At 46.9% G+C, this 21,877-nt stretch overlaps 1 protein-coding gene across 2 annotated transcripts in view; it reads right to left on the reverse strand.

The window, feature by feature from the left end:
- HSD17B2 (hydroxysteroid 17-beta dehydrogenase 2) overlaps positions 1-21,877 on the reverse strand; it is an 89,353-nt gene that overhangs the window by 12,169 nt on the left and 55,307 nt on the right. For both annotated transcript variants that reach the window (XM_084755248.1, XM_084755247.1), the window contains exons 2-3: positions 10,203-10,415; positions 4,476-4,661 (exon numbers count right to left, since the gene is read on the reverse strand). In XM_084755248.1, coding sequence (XP_084611374.1) covers positions 4,476-4,661; positions 10,203-10,272 — 256 coding nt within the window. In that variant the 5' untranslated portion in view covers positions 10,273-10,415. The remainder of the gene's footprint in view (positions 1-4,475; positions 4,662-10,202; positions 10,416-21,877) is intronic.

Raw genomic sequence — 21,877 nt, forward strand, 5'->3', positions numbered from 1 at the left:
AGCAGACCAGCTGGCTCCTCATAGCAGCACTGGTGTCCTTGGTGCTATCAGCCCTGCAGCCACAACCTACAGAGAGTTCTACAGAGGTAGCAGAGCTTCTAAACTCCAGACAGCCTGATAGGTCCAGATAGACAGGATCCATTTTGGAGAGCACACGCTAGTGACTAGCTCCCTGCTTCCCCCTTCATGATCCCTACTTCAGAACAGGAAACCAGTAGCCAGTGATGCTTTTGTATCAGTTTCACCAAGAGCTGCGTCAAGTTGACGGCACACCGAAGGGTGGTTCCTGCCGTTGTGTAGATTGTGGCTCACCTTTTAAGAAATACATAGCTTTTATTTATGTATATATGTGTGTGCCTGTGTGAATTTCTGTGCACCCGGAATATGCAGAAGCCTGCGAAGGTAAGAAGAGGGTGTCGGATCCCCTGGAGCTGGAGTTACAGGGAGTTGTGACACACCATGTGAATCCTGGGACACGAACTCAGCTCTTGTACAAGAGCAGTAAATCCCGTAACTACTGAGACATCTCCCCCAGTCCACCCACAGATTGCCCTTTTATGGGTTTTTTAGCTTTGTTGGTTCTCTCTCTCTCTCTCTCTCTCTCTCTCTCTCTCTCTCTCTCTCTCTCTCTCTCTCTCCCCCCCTCCCCCTCCCTCCCTCCCCCCCTCTGTCTCTGTCTGTGTGTGTGTGTGTGTGTGTGTGTGTGTGTGTGTGTGTGTATCTGCATGCACACTCTGTATGTATGTGTTAGTTGGGTAATTGTACATGTGAGTAGAGATATGTACACACAAAAGTGCGTGTGCACGTGGAGGCCAGAGGCTCACACTAAGTGTCTTCCTCACTTTCTCTCCACCTTACTGTTTTAAACAAGGTCTCCTTGAATCTGAAGCTCACCCATTCATCCAGCCTGGCTAGCAAAGGAGCTTCAGGGGCCACTGGTCTCCATCCCTCCCAGTGCTAGGATTATGGGTACATACTGCCACATATGGCTTCTCACGTGGGGTCTAAGGATCCAAACACAGACTTTACAGACCAGGCTATTTCCTTGCCCTAAGCCAGCTCTTTTTTTTCCCCCTAAATAATATTTTTTATTATATCATGAAATTCTCCACGATAGTCCAAGTTATCCCTCTTTGTGGCTTCTGCTGAATTCTCTTGTCCCCCATCAACACATTATGGATGGATTTTTATGCCCATTTTCTGGGAACCTTTTGAGTTGAACGAACCCCTCACTCTCAGTGTATGAGCATTTACAGAGACCATTAGGATCAAATAGGTCCCTAACTTGGTGCGCTGGCATCCTCACAAGAAGAGACCCTGGAAATGTAACCACTCAGATGGGGACAAATGCAAAATGGTACATCACAAAGGGGCCTTAAAAACCAACAAGAGAGCCCTCAGGAGAAACCAGCACCACTAACCCCTTGGTCTTGGACTTCCAGTTGCCAGAAAAGAAATGCTTGCTGCCTAAGCCACCCTGTCTTCAGCCATCCTTCTGTAATGGTAATGCCAGGTGCAAATCCACACAACTGGAGGCTGAGAATAGGAGCAAGACAACGTGGTTCATTTTAAGACTCTGGGAAGCTATGAAAACTGTAAAAAAAAAAACAAAAAAACAAAAAAAAAAAAACTCCTGGCCCTCAGGGCATCACAGGCCAAGCAGAAGGCATACAGGAGAGCAGCCTATGGGCTGTAAGTTCTTTCTTTTGAAAGATTTTCAATCATGGACGTATGTATGGGTCTGTGGGCCTGAGTACGGTACCTGTGGAGGCCAGAAAGGAGTGTAAGATACCCTGGAGCTAGAGTTACAGCTCATTGGGAGCTGCCTTCTGTGGGTGCCGAGAACTGGGCTCTCGTCCTCTACAAGAGCAGCAAAAGCTCTTAAGCACTGAGCCATCTCTTCAGCCCTCATTATAAGTCTCTAAGTTGCTCCATCTATTCTTCATCTCACTCATTCACAAGTTTGCATTGCTTTTTCTTTCTGCTTTGTGTGTATGTGTGCATGTGTATATGTGTGCATGTGTGTATGTGTGCATGTGTATATGTGTGCATGTGTGTATGTGTGCATGTGTATATGTGTGCATGTGTATATGTGTGCATGTGTATATGTGTGCATGTGTATATGTGTGCATTTTCTTGTGTCAGCAGGTGCTGAGGAGGCCTGGTTAAATAAGTCTAGCTGACTCCATAGCATGCTTCAGTTTCTTCAGTAGCTTGACACAGGCTGGAGCCTCCATTCCTCAGAAAATGAGCTCAGTGGTTACTGGAAATACCACAAAAATTTTTAAGAAAAATGGGGGGGGGGCAGTCAATCAGGGATAGACAGGACACCTAGCCTGAGGAAGATAAGGTTGCTTAGTTACCAGTTTGAAAAAGCCCCTAACTCCTGACCAGAGTCACAAAGCCTCCTTGAGAACTCTGACTAGAATCACATGGCCCCTTGGGCACTGGCCAAACTCAATTGAGGTCATGTAGCCACAGTAGAAACTCCCCCTTTCAGGCCTTTAAAAAAGGCCTGCATGCTCCCTGCTGGGTCATGGCCATTTTGTTTGAGCGGTCAACCCCAGCATGCTGGAATAAAGGCTCTTTGCTTTTGCATAAGACTTTAGACTTATGCAAAGTCTTTGGCGGACAGGGTGGGGGGAAGTGGGGAGTTGGGGGATGGGGGGTTGGGGTTGGGGGGTAGGGGTTAGGGTGTCTCTCAATCTGGGCATAACATTACATGTGAGCACTTGAGTGTATGGAGGCCAGAGGACACAAGTGAATAATTTTTGTCTGTATGTGTGAAAGAGAGACAAGATTTCTCACTGGCCTGAAACTTATCAAGTAGAGTATGTTAGCTGGCCAGCAATCCCCGGGGAACCACCTGCCCCATTTCCCTGGTGCTGGGGTCATAAGGGCAATGCCACCACACCTGGGTTTCTTATGTGGGTTCTGAGGACTGAACTCAGGTCTTCATGACTGTAAGACAAGCATCTTACTGACTAAGCTTTGACCTATTATGGTACCCAAGCCAATTACAGAGGTGATTAAGTTCAACGTGAACTCATTATTCTCCACCCTCAGCCTCCCTAGTGCTAGGCTTATGAAGGCGGCACTACAAACCCCAACTTCATTTGTTCACTTATTTACTGATTCTACTTCTTTCTAGGCACATGCTCTGTGTTAGAGGCCACTAAAACTCATGAATGAACGGACTACCTGAAGTAAGAACGAAGACAGGAGAGAGAAAAACAGCCTCGGCAATGTGCCAAGGAAAAGGCAACGATCAGTCACTTCAGTAAAAATTTGCTGAATGAAGGAGGTGAGGAGTGTGTGCAGCTCTGCCGGAAGCACAAAAGGGTACCACGGAAGTGGGAGAGGTAAGTTTCCAAAGTGTGTGAAAGCATAAAGGCCAAGTTCAGAACAAAGACAAAAGTAAAGTATTGCATGGTGGCTGGGCACTGGGAAAATGGCTTACTGTGCAAAGCATGAGGACCTGAGTTCAAATCCAGTCCCCACAATTAAAAAAGAGAAAGAGGGGAGATGATAGCACATCCCTCAGTGCTAGGAAGATAGAGACAAAAAGATACTTAGAGTTTGCTAGCCTGGCAGTCTAGCTAAATCAGCGAGCTCTAGGTTCAGTGACAGAGCCTGTCAAAAAAAAAAAAAAGTAGGGTAGAAAATATCTCCAGCCTCCATATACATGTGAACACACATGTATGCAAGTATACACACATAGGCATGAGTACACACACACACACACACACACACACACACACACACACACACACACACACATACCAATACCAAAAACCTAGTTGGACCTTATATTTTTACAAACTTTCCAAGCAGGGAGACTGGTGTTTGCCTCAGAAGGAAGGAGCCGGGAGTTCCAGAGGCCAGAGCCCTTTGATTTCCTTCTTATCCATGCAGAAACCTGAGAAATAACTCTGGAAGGTCTGTCAAAGCTGAACAAGGCCTGGGGAATGCCTGTGTGACGGTGTCTATGGCAGAGGGCAAGGTGTGATGGCTCCTGCAGAAGCTGTAGCCAACGGTCAGGTTGTTGGCACATCCTGGACCTACCCAATGAAGGTGAGGATAACATCACGGTCAACTATAGTGGATGGACTCAGGGTGCCCACCGTGCACACAGAGGCAAGTTCTTCACGTTTTCTGCTCACAGGAAATAGCAGTGTCCTGTGTTCAGGGAAGGCTGAAGGCAGGCTTCCCGCAGCACCAGAGTCACATGTCATCCTACAAAGTTTACGTGTCGACAGTCAACTCCCCAGTGATGAACGCGGTAATTAACAGAGAACAGAAGAGTGCTTTCGCATGAGAGAATTTGAAAGGAGAGAAAGGTCAGCCGTGAATGCACATGCTGACTCATGGTGACCCAGCCCTGCTTTTGCGCGCCCTGCTCTCTTGTGTAGCCCACAGAGAATGCACGTCTTGTGACAGGCACCCCATGACCACATGCCACCAGGCTGACTCACCCCCCATGCTGCTGACATTCACCAGCCTCCCCTTGGATTTTCTGAGGAGAGGCAGGAACACCTTGGTGACCTCTACGACTCCGAAGAAGTTCACGGCCATGCATTTTCTGTAGCTGGTCATGGGAATGAGTTCCCCGTCTATTGGAAAGTGGAAGACTCCTGCATTGTTAACCACGGCCCACAGTCCTGGGGACAAAAAGAAACAGCTGTGAGGATGGGAGGGGCTGAAGCACGTCAGGGGGCGGGGGGAGGGGGGGTTCACACATCAAGTTCTCGGACCACACCAAACTCCTCTGTGATTGCTTTCAGGCAGATCACAAACTCCCTAACCTTGGTGCTCCTTGACGGGGCACTTCTAGTCTTCAAACCTGGATATGTTTGACGGGGCACTGTGAGGATAACAAATGTGTGTAATAGTAAACAACGGTTTTGGAGATCCTTTTAAACTTTATTTACTGGGGGCGGTGCATGCATGCTGTTGTGTGCATGTGCAGTCAGAGGACAACTTGTAAGACTTGGTTCTCTCCTTCCACACTGTGGATGGTATTGGCTGACCTTGGATTGTCAGGCTTGGCTGCAGGCACCTTTACTCCCTGAGGTGTCCTGCCAGCCTAGGGCTTCTTTTGCCTGGCAGCCCTTTCCTTATAGCCAAGATGCTGGGTATTCACCATTTATGGCAAGGCTGGGGTAGCAGGAAGGGAATCGGTGTCATAGCATGCCTGGTCTTAAAGCAGTATTTCTCAACCTGTGGGTCTCGAGCCCCACAGGGGTTGCATGATCAGATATCCTGCATATCAAATATTTACATTATGAGTCACAACCGTAGCAAAATTAGGGTTACAAAGTAGCAACAAAATAATTTTATGGTCGTGGGTCACCACAACATGGGGGACTGTGGTAAAGGGTCATAGCACTACGAAAGTTGCGAGCCACAGCCTTAAAGTTTCAAAGTCTGTTTCCTCCGCAAAGGAGTATGTAAAGATGCCATTGCCACACTGCAGAACGAGATGCCTACAGTCTTCCCTCATCTCTAAACAAAAAGCCTGGCAACAAGAAGGAAGGTACCAAGAGCAAGGTGACTGTGATGTCCCTAACACCATGAGCTCCACTTCCTGCCTCAGACAGCGTGTCCCCTCGATGAACGTCAGAATCCCAGCACAGGTGGTTCACACATAGTCCTGGCTCCACCACCAGAAATTCCCCAGTGGTCCTTAGGTGAGACCTGAGCATCTGCCTTTCTGCTAAGTCCCGACGGATGCTGATGCTGGGGACCTGGACCATCCTTGGAGAGCCACTGTTAGCCCTCCTGGTGCATTAGGATACTGTTTCTTCAGGCTCAAACTACCTCCCAGCCTATTAGATCATCCTATGGGGTGGGAAAGAGAGGAGACCCAAACAGGAGTAGTGTCTACACCCTGCCGAGAGTACGGTAGAGAACTGCTCCCTAAAGAAAGGGTGGGAAAGGATGAGTGTACAATAATTCTGAGGCAGGCAAGGCAGGAGATAATTTCCACTGGAACCTCCCATTAATCTCGGGTTATTCACACACACACGCCCCTCTTGTCACAGTGCTCTTGGCAGCCTAGTTTCTTCAGCTGCACATATTATACACTCACACTCATCATCCAAACAGGGCACCTAGCAACTTCAGAAACCCTGCCACACTCGCTCCCATGTCCCAACAGCAGTGTAAGTTGCCCCGCCCCGCTAACAAGCATACTTAGTTTCTATTCAAGCACATTCCCAACATATCCAGGTTTGAAGACTAGAAGGGCCGATCCAGCCCAAACTAGTAGTGTGTGTGTGTGTGTGTGTGTGTGTGCGCGTGTGTGTGTGCGTGCGCGTGCGTGCGCACGCGCAGGAAGGCAAAACTGGATCCTCTAAGAACATTCGAGGGAGAAGCCCCTATTTACCACCTTCCACCTAAGCACAATTGGGTGTGTTTAATGAGTAAAGTCAAATGCATTGTGGGAAGAGGCACGCATGCGCAGTACTGAAGTGGTTACATAACCTAACCAACCAATCAGAATAGAGAAGGGCCCAAACCTCGCAGTTTAGTAACCAGCCCTTTCTTCCCCTTAGGCCTCTTAAAAAAAGATGCCAGGCTGTACCCTGGGACTCCTGTCACTTACGTGGCCCTCTGTCAGTCTTGACAGTATGTCTCGCAGTAGATAACCTGAGTTATTTTGCTCCCATAAAGTTACTTTGACTCTGAAAATCCATTTGATCTTTTATTTTCAGTTCTTTGGACGACGGGCCAAGAGTCCCAGTAACAATCCCAGAGGGATTTCTTTCGGTCTTAAAGAGTGAGGTTCTGCAGTACAAGTAGGAACCCTGAGGGGAGCAGGGGTGACAAGATGGAGGGGGTGGGGGGGTGGTGCGGGGGTAGGTATTGAGCTAGACAGATTTGAGCAGACCCTCTAGGTTCCTGGACTCCAGCATGGTGCAGGCAGTAGTTCTCAAAGCGGGGTTCACCCCCCACCCCCAGCAGCAGCAGCACCTGAGAACTTGATAGAAATGTGCATTTCGAGGCGAGAGATGTGGCTCGACATGTAGACTGCTCACTTAGCATGCACAAGCCGGTCAGCTCAGCCCTCAGCACAGCATAAACCAGACACGGAGGTGCACAGTTACAATCCCAAAACCCGGAAGGTGGACGATCGGGGATTCAGTCCCATCTGTGTCTATACAGAGCGTCTGAGGCTAGCCTGTGATACCTAAGACCCCAACACAAAGAGAAATAATAGAGGAAAGAGAGAGAGGGAGGGAGGGAGGGAGAGAGAGAGAGAGAGAGAGGGAGGGAGAGAGAGAAGAAGGGAGAGAGGGAGGGAGGGAGGGGGAACAGGAAAGGGAGGGGGAGAGGGAGAGGAGGGAGGGAGTTTTTGTGCGCCCTGTGCATGATACAGAGGCCAGTGGTGGGATGTCAGACTCTCTGAAACTGGAATTACAGCTGGCTTTGAGCCTCTGCGTGGTGCTGGAAACCATTTCCAGGTCCTCTGGAAGAGCAGCAAGTGCTCTCAAGCACAGAGCCGTCTCTCCAGACCCAGGCTTTAATTTTTAATGAGGCTTGCAGTTTCAATAGTAAACATCTTGGTGCTGGGCTGAAAAGGTCAGTTTTCACACTTGAACATCTGTAAAGGATGCTGGTTTTGGTGCCTCATGCCTGTGATCCCAGCACTCTGGAGGCAGGAGGATTGTGAATTTGAGGCCAACCTAGGGTGCATAGCAAGATCCTGTCTCCCCAAATAATTTGGCTTTTACAAAAAATCAGATGCATACTCCCTTGTTACGGCCTGTAGCCATTCATTGTCATGGTCGTCTTTGTTTTGTTTTCCCTAATCCCCCCTCCCCTTTATTGGAAATAGATTTTTCCCCCATATAATGTATTCTGATTACAGCTTCCTCTCCCTCTCCATCCCCAGCTCCTCCACATGTCTCCTCCCATCCAAGCCCACTCCTTTTCTGTCTCTCATTAGAAAACAGACTTCTAAGGGGTAATAATAAAATATAATAAAATAATAAGATAAAACAAAAACTAGCACATTGGAATTAGACAAGGCAAGCAAACAGAAGGAAAAGAGTCCAAGAGAAGGTAAAAAAACAAAAAACAAAAACAAACAAACAAAAATGGACACTCAGGAATCCCATAAAATGCTAAACCGGAAGCCATAGTGTATACAGAAAGGACCAGGTGCAGGCTCGTGCAGGCCCTGCACTGGCTGAATCAGTCTTTGTGAGTTCATATGTGCTTCGGTCATGTTGATTTAAAGGGCCTTGTTTCCTTGGTGTCCTCCGTCCTCTCTGGTTCTTACACTCTGCCTCCTCAGAGCCCCCCCCCCCCCCCAGGCGATTGGCTCAAATGATTCGAAATGCAGGCAAGCACGTCGATTTTCAGGCTGGCACTCGGGGGAAGATAACAAGGTCAGCTCTGTACACAGTGAGGTTGAATGGAGCCTCTGGGATATGAGAGGAAATGTTTGGAAGGCAATTTTGTATGTTTAGGTCCTGATATAAGGGAAAAAAAGGCAGGTGGGCTGCATAGCTTTGGAAGGTATTAGCGTAAATTAGTTTTTCAACCCCAACCAAATATTAGCATCACCTAGGGGGCTTTAAAAAAAAACTGCTGATGGGGCAGGGAGATAGCATGTTAAGTAAGCTGCTTAGTGGATAAACATTAGAACCTGCATTTAGATCTGCAACCCCACAGCACTGTGCTGTAAGGCCAGCGCTAAGGGTGTGGGAAGGGAAGATAGAGGGCTCCCAGGGGGGCTTGCTGGTCAACCCGACTGGCCGAAACAACAAGCTCCATAGCTCCATGTCAAAAACACAAGACAAAGAGTGATCGAAGACACCTGGCCTTGACTTCTGACCTGTACATGCTCGCACACTCACACACACACACACACACACACATGCACACGCACACACACACACACACACTCTGCTGCTGCCTCAGAGACCCTCCTTAAGTAAGCTGCAATAATTGAACTTTAGCTGGAGTCATCCAGACGTGGCGACCACTCCCACCCCTGGCCACGGGCCTTGGAGTTCAGAAGGGACTCAGATGTGTCAAAGGCCCTGATGTCACCATCTTAAATGTCTGAATCGGTTCTTCAATGAGGGGGTTCTCACTTTCATCTCACATTGGGTTCCACAGGGTACACACTCCACTCTGGATTCAAGGATGAGTCTTTTCAAGGATGTCCCCCCCCATCCAATGGGCAGGGCAGGGCACAGAGAGAGCCCTCGGCCTAAGCATAGAGCGCTCTGGCGCAGCAGGTGGAAGTGGAACGCTCCAGATGGAGCCAATTGAAGATTCAGATTTGAAGGAGAGAGGGAGAAAGAGACCCATCCAGGAGGCAGAGGTAACAACCAGAGGGCTGGGGAGCAAAGGGGAGGCGGGGAACCCAAAAATCTAAGCAGCGACGTGTCCTCTGGGAACAGTAACGAGAAGAGGTCTTGCTCTTCGAGATAATAATGGTAGCTTTGACCAGAGCAGGTAAGGTGGGAACCAACGTTCATGCAAACAGATGGGGACTTGATCGAGGAGAATTGGCCACAGGTGGAGGAGAGACGGGTAGAGCCTTAAGGAGCCACGCTGTCCTGTGGCTGGGTGTTAAGCTGGGAAAGACCAAGGCATGCTGCTATCACCTGAAGAAGGCGACGAGGAGGGGCTAGGAGAGCGATTAGAGAGGGACCAAGAGGAAATGGGAGGTGACAGAGTGCACTGCAAGAGGAGAGGCGGGTGATGGCTCAGTGCTTGCCTAGCGAGCCTGAGGACCTGAGTTCAACCCACCAGAAATCCACGTCTTTAAAAGCCTGTCATGGTGGCACACACTTGTGACCCCAGCCAGCCCTGGGTAGGCAGAGACAGTGGATCCCAGGGGCTGCTAGCCAGCCAACTTTGCCTAACTGGTGAGTTCCAGGCTAATGAGAGACCCTGTCTCAAAAGATAAGATGGGTGGTACAAGGTTGTATTCTGGCTTGTGTGCACGCGTGCACACACACATACACACACACACACACACACACACACACACACATGCTCACACACATGAATTCTGTGAAGAGGGGACCTATATCTGAGTCATTCCCATCATCTTTATGTCTTTCAGGCTCTGGCACATGGCAGGGGCTCAGTACAAGTGTCCTCTGCTGTGGTCAGCAGCCATGCTCATTGGAGGCTGTGACAAGAGCTGGCATTGGAGAAATCGAGGAAGTTAGTACCTTTGTCTTTTGTCTTCTCTGTGACTTTGGTGTGAGCATCTCTTATCTGCTCTGCTTTGGTGATATCCATTTGGAGCACCGAGAGGCGCTCGGAGCAGGTTTTCCTCAGCTCCTCTGCCCCTGGGCCCTCTCCATCCAGCACTCCAGCGAACACTGTGAAGCCCAGCTTGTCCAGTTGCTTGACCAAAGCATGACCGAAACCGGAATCAGCGCCTGCAAGAGTCAAGACAGCACAAGGTGAGCTCAAACTGATGCTTCGTGAGGACAACATCACGGGATGTTTGTTTGTGATGCTCTCTGCTCCCTGAAGAGAGGGAGCCTGCGAAGTTTCTTTGTTGCCTGTTAGGAAATAGGTGTGTGTGTGTGTGTGTGGTGTGTGTGTGTGTGTGTGTGTGTGTGTGTGTGTGTGTGTATGAATGATACAGGGTCTTGAACTGTAGCCCAAGTTGGCCTTGAACTCCCTCTGTAGCTCAGGTTGGCCTTGAGCTCATGGCAATCCACCTGCCTCAGCCTCCCAGATGCTGAGATTATGGAGACGCATCACCAAGTCAGTCTTGTACTGTTTTCCATCTTTGCTACAAGGAATTACTTGCTTTGCTTGTGGGGTTTCTTTGTCTAAAGGATTTGCTGCTTGGAATGGAGGTCCACTGGCTCCACATGTATGGGAGAGGGTGCAGAAGGGAGAAGGCAGCATGCCTGGTGTCTGCAGACACTGCTTGGGAAACAACAGACAAAACCCCGCAGGAACCCATGAACGCATTTCTCTCTCGTTCTCATATCAATGTGCAAAATGTTACTTCCCTCAGAATTTCACGCGGGAGTTTATACAACTTAGTTAGAAAAAATATTTATGGGCTCTTTAAAAGATGTGGCCTTGTACCCACCAGTGTGAGACGTAAATATCTGGAACTTTAAAGTTGAAGACGTTGTGATTATAAAATCAGCCTCTGGCCCATGTCAAGGGAAATGGCTAGCAGTTAACATGTCTTATCTGTTAGTGATCATTGGGGGAGGGCCTAGCTCATGGTGGGTGGGGCCATCCCTGGGCTGGTGGACCTGGGTTTTATGAGAAAGCAGACTGAGCAAGACATGGGGAGCAAGCTAATAAGCCCCCTCAATGACCACTGCATCAGCTCCTATCTCTAGGTTCCTGCCCTGTTTGAGTTCCTATCTTGACTTCTTCAGTGATGGACAGCAATGTGGAAATGTAGGCTGAACAAACCTTTTCCTCCCCAACTTGCCTTTTGGTCATGCTATTTCATTGCAGCAACAGAAACCCTAAAGACATATTACAATCTCAGAGAGTCAGGAAAGGGTTTAAAAACACAAATAATAGGAACCATCTGAAGAATAAATCAATATACAGAAGTGTTTTGATCCATAAATAAAATAAAAACGACAGCATGTCCTCATTTGGGTCTTCAAGTCTTTATGTGCAGTGTTTGTCAATGGAGACTTCACTCTAATCCCAGGCCACTGAGCATCATGGGTGAGGATCCTTGCTTGCCTCTTTTGTCTACAAATGAGCCTCATGGAAATCATGCCAAGTCATTTGGAGCTTCTGCTTCCTCGTGGGGAAAGTCAGCCCCATCTCCTAGGCTGACACCTGAGCAGTCGGGAGAGCCAAGTGCCACTGAGACATCCTAGCATGCCATGACTGGCAGAGGCTGACAGGCTCCAGCTCTCTCAGTGATGCAGGAGTGCTACTTCTCACATGTGTGATGGCCGAGCGGCCATGCAGGGGTCAACCAACCTTAGGAGGACAGAAGGCTGGGGAGTCGAGATAAGGAAAACCTCTGTATGTGCACCTGAGGCCTGGAGCCCCAGAACCAAGCCAGGCCAGGAAGGCAAAGCTTTCCCCAGAGCTGTGCATAATAGACCAGCTGCTCACAACACTCTAAGCTCGATTACACCATGATTGCCCCCATGACAGTCACCCTAGATGGGGGGGAGGGGGTGGCGGCGGGTGGTCGGGTAATCTTATTATCACCAGGTTACATAGAGGGAAACTGAGGCAAGGAAGCCTCGCTCTCTAAGCTAGGAATGGCAGAGGTAGGTCTAGATGCAGACAGGGCTTTGGATATAAAACCTGGAGGATGAAATTCTCCTATTGTTCCCAGCAGAGGTCTGAGTACAGACTGTGTGGAACGAAAGGGCATTTGGGAAGCTTTAGAATATTGGGTTGCCTGAATAGCAAGGAGGGGGGCCTTTTAAAATTTATTTTTAAATTTATTAATCTGGATTACATAAAGCCATTTTCGTGTAATAATGTGATGGACTTTGACTATAACCCTCTCATTCCCTCTTACCCTCCCTCTTCTTCTTGCCCTTCTAGAGTCTCAGTAGCCCCCTTGGTCCCCAAGGTAATTCCTCATCTACTTTCGTGTCGCCCATAGATAAATGATCTTGTGGTGGTGCACGCCTTTAATCCCAACACTTGGGAGGCAGAGGCAGATGGATCTCTGTGAGTTCAAGGCCAGCCTGGCCTACAAAGTGAGTCTACGACAGCCAGGGCTGTTATACAGAGAAACCCTGTCTCTAAAAACCAAACAAACAAATGAGAGAAAGCATGTGGTCTTTCTCTTTCTCTCTCTCTCTCTCCCTCCCTATCACTGTGTGTGTGTGTGTGTGTGTGTGTGTGTGTGTGTGTGTGTGTGTGTGTGTGTACATAAAGGCCAGAGGTCAATGACCGGTGTCTTTTTCAATCACTCCCGTCCTTGTTTTCAGAGACAGACTCTCTCTCTAAACCTGGAGTTCACCAAGCTTGACACTCTCGCTGACCAGCAAGCCCCAAGAGTCCTCCTGTCTTTGTCTCCCCAGTGCTGACTGCTGCACCCAGCTTTTGTACATGCGTGCTGGGGATCCAACTCAGGTCCTCATGCTTGTGCGACTGTGCCATCACCACATCCCCAATATTAGTCTTCCTGAATCTGACTTTGTTTGCTCAGTGTGAGCATCTTCAGCCATAGCCGTTTTCCTGCTAATGAAACAATGTCATTCTTTATGGCTGAAAAGCCCCCTTTGTTTTGTCCACTCCTCTCTTTGGCCTCCCAGATTGTTCCTGTAACTTAGCTACTGTGAAGAGTGGAGTCATTATCATTGTTGCTGGCCATGCCTGACTCATAATGAGAGAGCAGCAGCTCAACAGACCATGTGGAATCAGGTGGCCACCTCAGTACAGGCCCAGGAAATGCTGAGGTCTCGGTGATGTCCTTTGCAAGACTTCTGTTGCAAGTGACTTAGACATCCATCACCTCAGAGCAAACACTGAGTGCTGGAGTCCTGTTTGGGCAAGAGCCGAGTAAATTCAATATACCCCTTAAATGTAAAGATCATCATGAAAAACCATTGCTGTAAAGCTAGGTGTGGTGGGGCACAGCTATAGTCCTAGCACTCAGGACGCAGAAACCAGAGGATCTCAGCAAGTTCCAGGCCAGCCAGTATGAGTTAAGAGGACCTCATCTTAAAGGAAGAAAAGAAAAAAGAAAAGAAAGAGGGAGAAGAGAGAGGAAGAAAGAAGAGGAGGGAGAGAGGCAGGGGGAAAGGGAAAGGAAAGGAAAGGAAAGGAAAGGAAAGGAAAGAAAGGAAAGGAAAGAAATAATTGGTGTGCCAGATGTAAACATAAATTATCAGGAGTCTTTAAGAGTTAAGAGTTGTATGGTGTCGCAGAACTGTCTGGTAACACGGACCTGGTATGCCAGCCAGCTGCTATGGAGACTGGGGCAGGAACACTGAAAATGCAAGACCTACAGGGGTGCAGAACCAGCTCAATGCCAGTCTGACTAACAATGGAAGGAAGGAAAGAGGGAGGGTGGGAAAGAGAGGGAGGGAGGGAGCGAGGGAAGATAAAGAAAGAGGAAAGGAGAAGAGGAGGAAGCTGAGGATAGTATCCAATGGTAGATCACTGGCCTAGCATAACCAAGGCCATAGATTCAATGCCCAGGACAGGGAAAAGAAGAAAGGAAGAGGAAAAAAGGAAAGAAGAAAGAGAAAAAGGAAGGGAGGAAGGAAGGAAGGAAGGAAGGAGGGAAGGAAGGGAGGGAGGGAGAGAGAGAGAGAAAAAAGAAAAACATTTGTGTAAATCTTTACAAGCATAAAAGTGTCAATCAAAACCTAAGATGGACGGGTCCCAAATGTGCCCTGTTCAATCTTTGGGTATTTTCCTTCTTAGGCTTTTAAGTTCTCTGCTGTTTTTTACCATAACTGTTTCACTTAAATTTCCTGCGTGATCAAAATACTGTGTGTGCATGCATGAAATCCTCAATGAATTCATGAAAATATTGTAGTAATGAAAATATCCCATACTCTAGCTTCATTGGTGCAACTGAAATAAAATCGTATGTGTTTCTCGTTTATGACGACAGATGATCTCCTGAAACAATGTGTTAATTATAAACATAAGTTATAGTGGGCATAAAATAACTACCTCAGAGAGACACTATGCCGTTTCCTAATCATCTCATTGTTCTTCAAAAAGCTTGTAAGAGTCAGAACTGGCAACACACACACACACACACACACACACACACACACCACACCACACCACACCACACAAACACCACACACACTCACACATGCAGATACACACACCACACAGACACACAGACACACTCACATAGATAGACACATGCTCACACACGAGCTCACACACGCTCAAACACACGCATACACACACCACACATACATACCCCCATCCGCACATACAAACACACGGATGTGTAACCTCTATCTTTGCGTTCGAAATAACTGTCATGTGTTTCTTATTTGTCTTACATTCTGTCAGCTCACTTTGACGTGGTGTCATTTGTAGTCAAAATGGTGAAGTGTTTTAGCCCTATCTTTGTCTGTAGCACATGTACTTAGCTCTCTCACACCAGCCAAGGTTTTCTATAAATCATTTGCTAATTAAAGAATGTTGCCAAGTAACATATTTTCCAGCTCTGACTTACCTTTTAAAATAACTTTTGGAAAAGATTTTAATTAAAATACAATTACGCCACTTCCTCCCTCCAGCTCCTCTTAAGTCCCCTCCAACTCCTTCCAAGCCGCCCCCCCCCCCAGGGATAAGCTCCTAATTATCTATCTGATACAAAATGACCAAGTATGATTTTTATTAGGTCTTTGAGAATTTTATATGATTTTGAACTTGTTCAGTCCTTCCCTGTTTCTTTTTTTTTTCTATAAGATACATTTAATTGTTAAATTTTATGTACATTGGTGTTTTGCCTGCGTGTGTGAGGGTGTCAGATCCCCTGGAACAAGAGTGACAGATGGTTGTGAGCTGCCATGTAGGTGCTGGGAATTGAACCCAGGTCCTCTGGAAGAACAGCCAGTCCTCTTAACTGCTGAGCCATCTCTCCAGCCCCCCCCCCCCCATTCCTTCCAGACACACTCTTCCCTTCCCTGCTCACCCCACTTCCTGTCCTCTTTTTTAAAAACCCAACAAGTGCAATTTGTGCTGTCCATGCACTGCTGGGCATGGGGCTACCCAGTGCAGCGTGGCTGACCTACCTTGAGCCACACCCTTAAAGAAAACGGATTCACCCTCTTTTAGCATTGCCAATAACCTCTCATTTAAGTGTGGGGCTTTGTCCCCACTTGCCCTCCCCACGCTAGGATTTTGACCTTTCTAGTTATCTCACGGATTAAACTGTAACTTAAGTGATAAAACGGCAGAACAGAACAGTTTCAATCCTACTGTGTACCCAAGGTCACATTGTTAAAAAAAAAAAAAAAAGTTAGTAAAGCCTTATATAATAGTAGATGGGGTGTGAACTCTGTTCTGTGGCAGGCCACACCTTACTCTACCCTCATGCCTTTTTTGTCTAACTTTTCTTTCAGTGTCTGACACATTACATTCCTCCCTGATTGTGTCCCTTGAGTCTTATCTGTGCCTTTTTTTTTTTTAATTTAATTTTTGAGAACTGACTACGTATATGCATGTAACAATAATAATTAAAGAAGAATAGCATTGCCTAGTCATAAATTTGAGGGAAGTGGTGGCGGGGCACACAGAGGAGTTGGGCGGGATAGAGATTATATAAATATAGTAGGAACCAAAGAAATTCTCAAGTAGTGTTGTTTTTTTTTTAAGACAGGCAAAAGAATTTATCTAATTCAAAGTGTGCTTATGTTACTGCCATGTCCGTATGGGCCAGTAAGTAGATGCATACCCCAGCCGGAGTGTTTGCTTCAGCCAAAGGGTACGTGGCATTGGTTTGGGAGTTCTTGGGGCCAAGTTGTTTGAGTGGAAAGCACACCCCTTATGGTTATGGAGCTGTGGGGTGAAACGTGTGCTTTTAGGGCCCCTTGGGAACTGCTTCCAAACGGGAAGAATTTGAAAGCCTGTGAATGGCCCCATATCATGAAAGCACTAAAAAGACCTCCTGAGTGACGGTGAGCACAGTGACAGGTGTGTCATGACTTTTCCAGTGTAATTCTGTCCTCTCCTTGTTCACCTGACTGTGCGTCCCTGTAGAACAGCGTGAGCTAGGAACTACTTTCTATATTACCGTTGTACCAAACAGTTCTACCTAGTCTGACGTCATCCTCAGAACCATAATTGCTGAGAAAGTTCTCACAATTAGCATGTGGCCTGGAGGTCGGTAGCAGAGCACTTTCCCTGCATCTATGAAGTCCTGGGTTCCATCTCCAGTCCTAGGGTTCTAGAAACTAAGAAAAATGGCGAGAGCCTGGTGTCTGGAGCCAGGATGCTTGGGTTTGAATCCCTCCTATGCCAAGCACCTGCTGTGCTACCTATACAAGTCACCTAACCTCTCTGTCCTAGCTTGTCCATCTATAAGATGGACCAATACTGGGGCCTGATCAGAGAGCCATAAAGGGAATTAAATGGTTGATACATTAAAGCTGTTAGAATGGGCCCAACACATAACAATTGCTGACTATATTTTGTGGAATATATATATACATACACACATTAAGTATAAATAATTATAAAATATAATACATTGTTATGATACAATATCTTATATAATACCTATATTATATAATAGTAGCTAATATAATATAGTATGTAAGTAATTTAAGTCTAATATATAATATATTATACATATGTATATACATAAAAATTCACATAATATAGTCAGCAATTGTTATGTGTTGGGCCCCATTCTAACGTATATATGTAATATATATATATATATATATATATATATATATATATATGTATATATATATATGTTATTCTACAATATATAGTATAACATTAACTTTCTAACATATATATAATATATGTAATATATAATGTCCTAGTGTCAGCTTTCATTGGCTATTTCTAGATTCTGGAACAACAGTGGTTTCTATTTTGATTGTCAGGTTGTCACAGTGAGCTGGAATATGGTTGGTAAATGGTTGCTGTGCAAGTATGAGGAACTGAGTTCAATGCCCTGCGCACCCACATAGAAGGATCTGGAAGCTACAGCCAAGCATGGCCACTCACACCTCTAATCTCAGTACATGGGAGGTTTGCAGCTAGTGTGGGTTAAACAGTGAGTTCCAGGCCGGCTTGCACTTCAGAGTAAGATTCTATCTCAACAAACGAACAGGTGTGTGGTGCACACTTACAACCTTAGCACTAGCAGGGAGGAAATAGACAGATCCCTGAGGCTTGCTGGCAAGTTGGCCTAGCCTAGTTCCAGCCGGTGAGAAACCCTTACAATAACAAAAACAAAACAAAAGCCAAGCAGATAGATGGCTCCTCTGGCCTCTACATGCACACACGCACATGCGCACACACATGTACAAGATTGTCACAGAAATTCTAACCACAGTGATGAAACATCCAGGGGCTGGCTCTGTCCCTAAAGTCCCTCCGATGAGCCCATTTGTTACCAATGTCATTTTTAACCAGCACAGACTACAGGCAGCAGCTTCAGGGACACCAGGGCACTTAATGCTAGGAAATTCTGTATCTAGTGAAGGCACGGAAACACAGAAACTAAAGACCACTGTGTGTCGGCAGGAGGCTGTGCTCGTGTACAGTTCATTTGATTCATAGTCTACTTTATAAAAGTTTCAAAAACTCTGGAACAGAAGATTTCACATACATACACACAGGGAGAGAGAGAGAGAGAGAGAGAGAGAGAGAGAGAGAGAGAGAGAGAGAGAGAGAGAGAGAGAGAGAGAGAGCGCTGCATATCAAAGATGTGCCCCAGTTCATCACTTAGCTGGCCTGAAAAATCCCCGTGGCTCTCCATCCCCTCCACTGGGAACAAAGCTCATGACTCAGCAGTGAGCACCAGCACATCTCTGTGGTTGCGTGGCCTGCCCTGTGCACGAGGCACTTTGGAATCAAAGCCCCTGAAATGCATTGTCCCCTTTGCTAAGGTTGTCTACTGGGAGTTGTTTATATGGTTGGCAGTCTGTGGGAAATGGATGGAGAAAGAACTTTCCCCTCCCTGTAGTTTCAGACTTAGGCAATCAGTGTGATTGCCACCCTTGTGTGGACACTGCATATTCCCCGTTGTGTAGGTCATGCAGTGCTAGATATCCACCGTCCAGAGGTGGGTTGAACCTAGAGGCAGGTCTTCAGTCATGGGAGCCATGCCCTAGAAGGGATGTGTAAGATACCGCCCCCTTCTTTACTCCTACTGTGGGACTAAAGGTTTGCTCCTACCATGTGCTTCCTTCTCAGTGTGACACCACACCCCCAAAGTGGTGGGGCCAGTCTGCTGATTGAAAACCTACAGCGCTGTGAGCTGTGTCCTCTCTCTAGCTGACTGTCTTCAGTGTTTCACCATAGTAATTGAAAGTTGGTGAAGACAAATAGATGGACAGAGTCCAGTCCTGTCCTGGCAGCTCTCATGAAATGTAAAATCTTCCTGCCCTTCCCCACTTACAACCAATGAATGGCTGGTTACCTCCCCAGTTGCTTCACCCTCTGGAATTCCTTGTTTTCCTTGTGCAATGTCGCACACCCATGGGTCACCCAGAATCTTCTCTAAGTCCCCACAGCCATTCAGTACCTCCCACATTCCAATCCAGAGATTTTCGTGTTTGTCTCCATATTCCTAGAGGGTGGGGCAGGCCAGCTGAGCTCCATTCCACCAGCCTCCAGACCTCCACTCGCCAGTGATGCACATCCTCATATGCAGCAGCAAATGGCATCACAAGGCCATATTTCCGCGCTCCACACAGAACAAGTATACAGAGTGCCACATCACATCAGCTAAGCAATACTATATGTGGGCTCCTGTTACTGATGTCCCCCAGACTGACGAAGGTGGGGGCACTTCGTGTGACCAGCTATGACATGCACAATTCCAGACATGGCCAGCCAAAATGAGAGGTCTTTAGAGAAAGATAAAGTTGGGGATAGGGGATCCTATAGAACTCCCTATTGCCAGCAGGTGGAAGCCAGTCAGGACTTCCAGCCATTTTCCCTCTGGAAATGGCACCCTCTGGGGTGTCATCAGAATAATCCAGGAAGTGTATGTTGCTTGTTGGTAGATATGTGGCTCTTGCCCTTTATGTCTCTTAAGCCAATCTAAGCATATAAAACGCCACTGCCCTCTGCAATCACCCTGGGCATAAATTGGGCATCAGTTCCACATCCCACATCCAGATGTGGCCAACGGCTCACAGCTGCCTCCTCATCCACAGTCAGGAAGCAGAGGGTGGTGGATGTTTCTGCTTAGCTTGTTCCAGACCATAGACTGGGGTGGGTGCTTCCACCTCAATTAGCCTATTCTGGACAACCCCTCACAGACACTTTCAGAGATGTGTCTCCATGGTGATTCTAAATGCTGACAAGATGCCATTGGAGACAGACCATCGCCATGAGATAGGCTCTCTTTCTGGCCTAGAGCTGACAAGGCAGGGTAGGTTACATGGCCTTTGAGCCCCAAGAATCTGGCTGTCTCTACCTTCTTAATACTGGTATTACAATCTTGTACCACCATGCAGGGCAGGTCCGATGCTTACTAGACAAACGTCCTACCATAAGCCATCTTTACAGATGGCTTTACAGATTTATTTTTTAATAGCCATCTTTACTTTTTCACATGTTCCTGCCAGCTATTTCTCAAGTTTCTATTCACAAGGGAATCTTGGATTAGAGCTGTTTGAGTGTACGGAGCAAATCACCAGGGCCTATTTTCAGGGTGAGGAGTCTGTAGAGCTCATCAATGAAGCTCAAACTGCAGGGGGCACAGAGCCCCTGTCTTCCCTGGGCGTTAGATGGTAGTGAGACTCTATGGTTTATTTTAGGGTTGACAAGTCATAGACTGGAAAGAGAGGGAGACCCTAAACCCCAGGAGGATGAAGAAATTGGGGTGTGTGCTAGACAGGCTGCAAAGATGGCACCTTTCTGAATAACTCAGCCAATGAGGACGTCAAGGGAAGGGAAATAGGACTGCAACATAAAAAGCACTGCCTCATGCCAAATTGATGCTCTGGCCATTTTTGAGTTTTCTCTGAGCTGAGTTCTGACTTTGCAAGGCTGTAAAATAAACTGATTTTATTTCAGTACTGTGGATATCCAGAACACTTATTGCAGAGTAAGGATCAACACTCCTCACACTAGCTGTTCACAGGGAAGGGGCTCCTGGTCTTTTACGGACCTAAAAGTCCCCAGATTGCCCAAGTCTGTCATAGAAAATGTTATACACTTACATACATCCCAGGCACACACTCTTGTGTATTTTAACTCATCTCTCTATAACATTCAAGAAATGTAAGTGCCTTGTAAATTATCAATGCGATGTTTCATCTAAAGAATCGCAAGAGAAAAAGTCTAAGTGAACCACAGCCAGTCTCTTTCCAGTATTTTCTGTCTGAAGTCAGTCCATGATATAGGTAAACAGCCATACAGAGTTATCTCAATACCTGGTCACGGTGAAACTTTGCAGTGTCCCTAGGGCGTTATCTGTGAAGCAACACAGATATGTGGGAATGGTGAGTCGTGGGGGAACAGAGGCCACTCAGTCAACCACATCCAAAATGTCATATGAGCTGTTTCATGCCTGAGCTGTCAGGGTGAGGCAGGTCTTAGTTTCAAAACATAGATTTTAGGACAGGCAAGATGACTCAACAAGTAATGACCTGATGACTTGACCTGAATTCTGTCCCTGAGACCCATGTGGTAGAAGGAATGGCAGGCATGTGCACTATAACACACACACACACACACACACACACACACACACACACACACACACACCACACACACATTATATTATACATTTATATTATATTATAAATTATAAACAATTTAAGACTTTTAAAATAGATTTCACTACTTAGAACAATTTCAGGTTTATTGAAGGATTAAGAAGGCTATAAAGAGGAACTTTCTATGTCACGTACAATCTCCTATCACTAATGTTTTACTGAAACCTACCACAAAACAATCAATCACAGTCATGATGGACATTTTAAAAGCAAAACTATGCATGAATGCCCAGGGAATAGATTGTATTGGAAAGGAAAGGGGTTGCGGGGAAGGGAGTCAGCAGGGATTGTGGGATTCAGGCCACCCCATGAGAAAAGAAAAACAGGCTGTTAGCTTCGGCCAGGTGTCTGGGGTGTATCTTAGAGAATGGCATCCTCGAGCCTCCTGCTTAAAGGGGATCTTCCCATGTACAACACAGATGCAGACCGGTGGCCAGTCTGTCCCTGGACACCTCTGGGCACTGCTAGGGAAATTTTTCTTGCCA

This window comes from Acomys minous (genome assembly GCF_964271855.1).
Source record: "Acomys minous genome assembly, chromosome: 14".
Lineage (NCBI taxonomy): Eukaryota > Metazoa > Chordata > Mammalia > Rodentia > Muridae > Acomys > Acomys minous.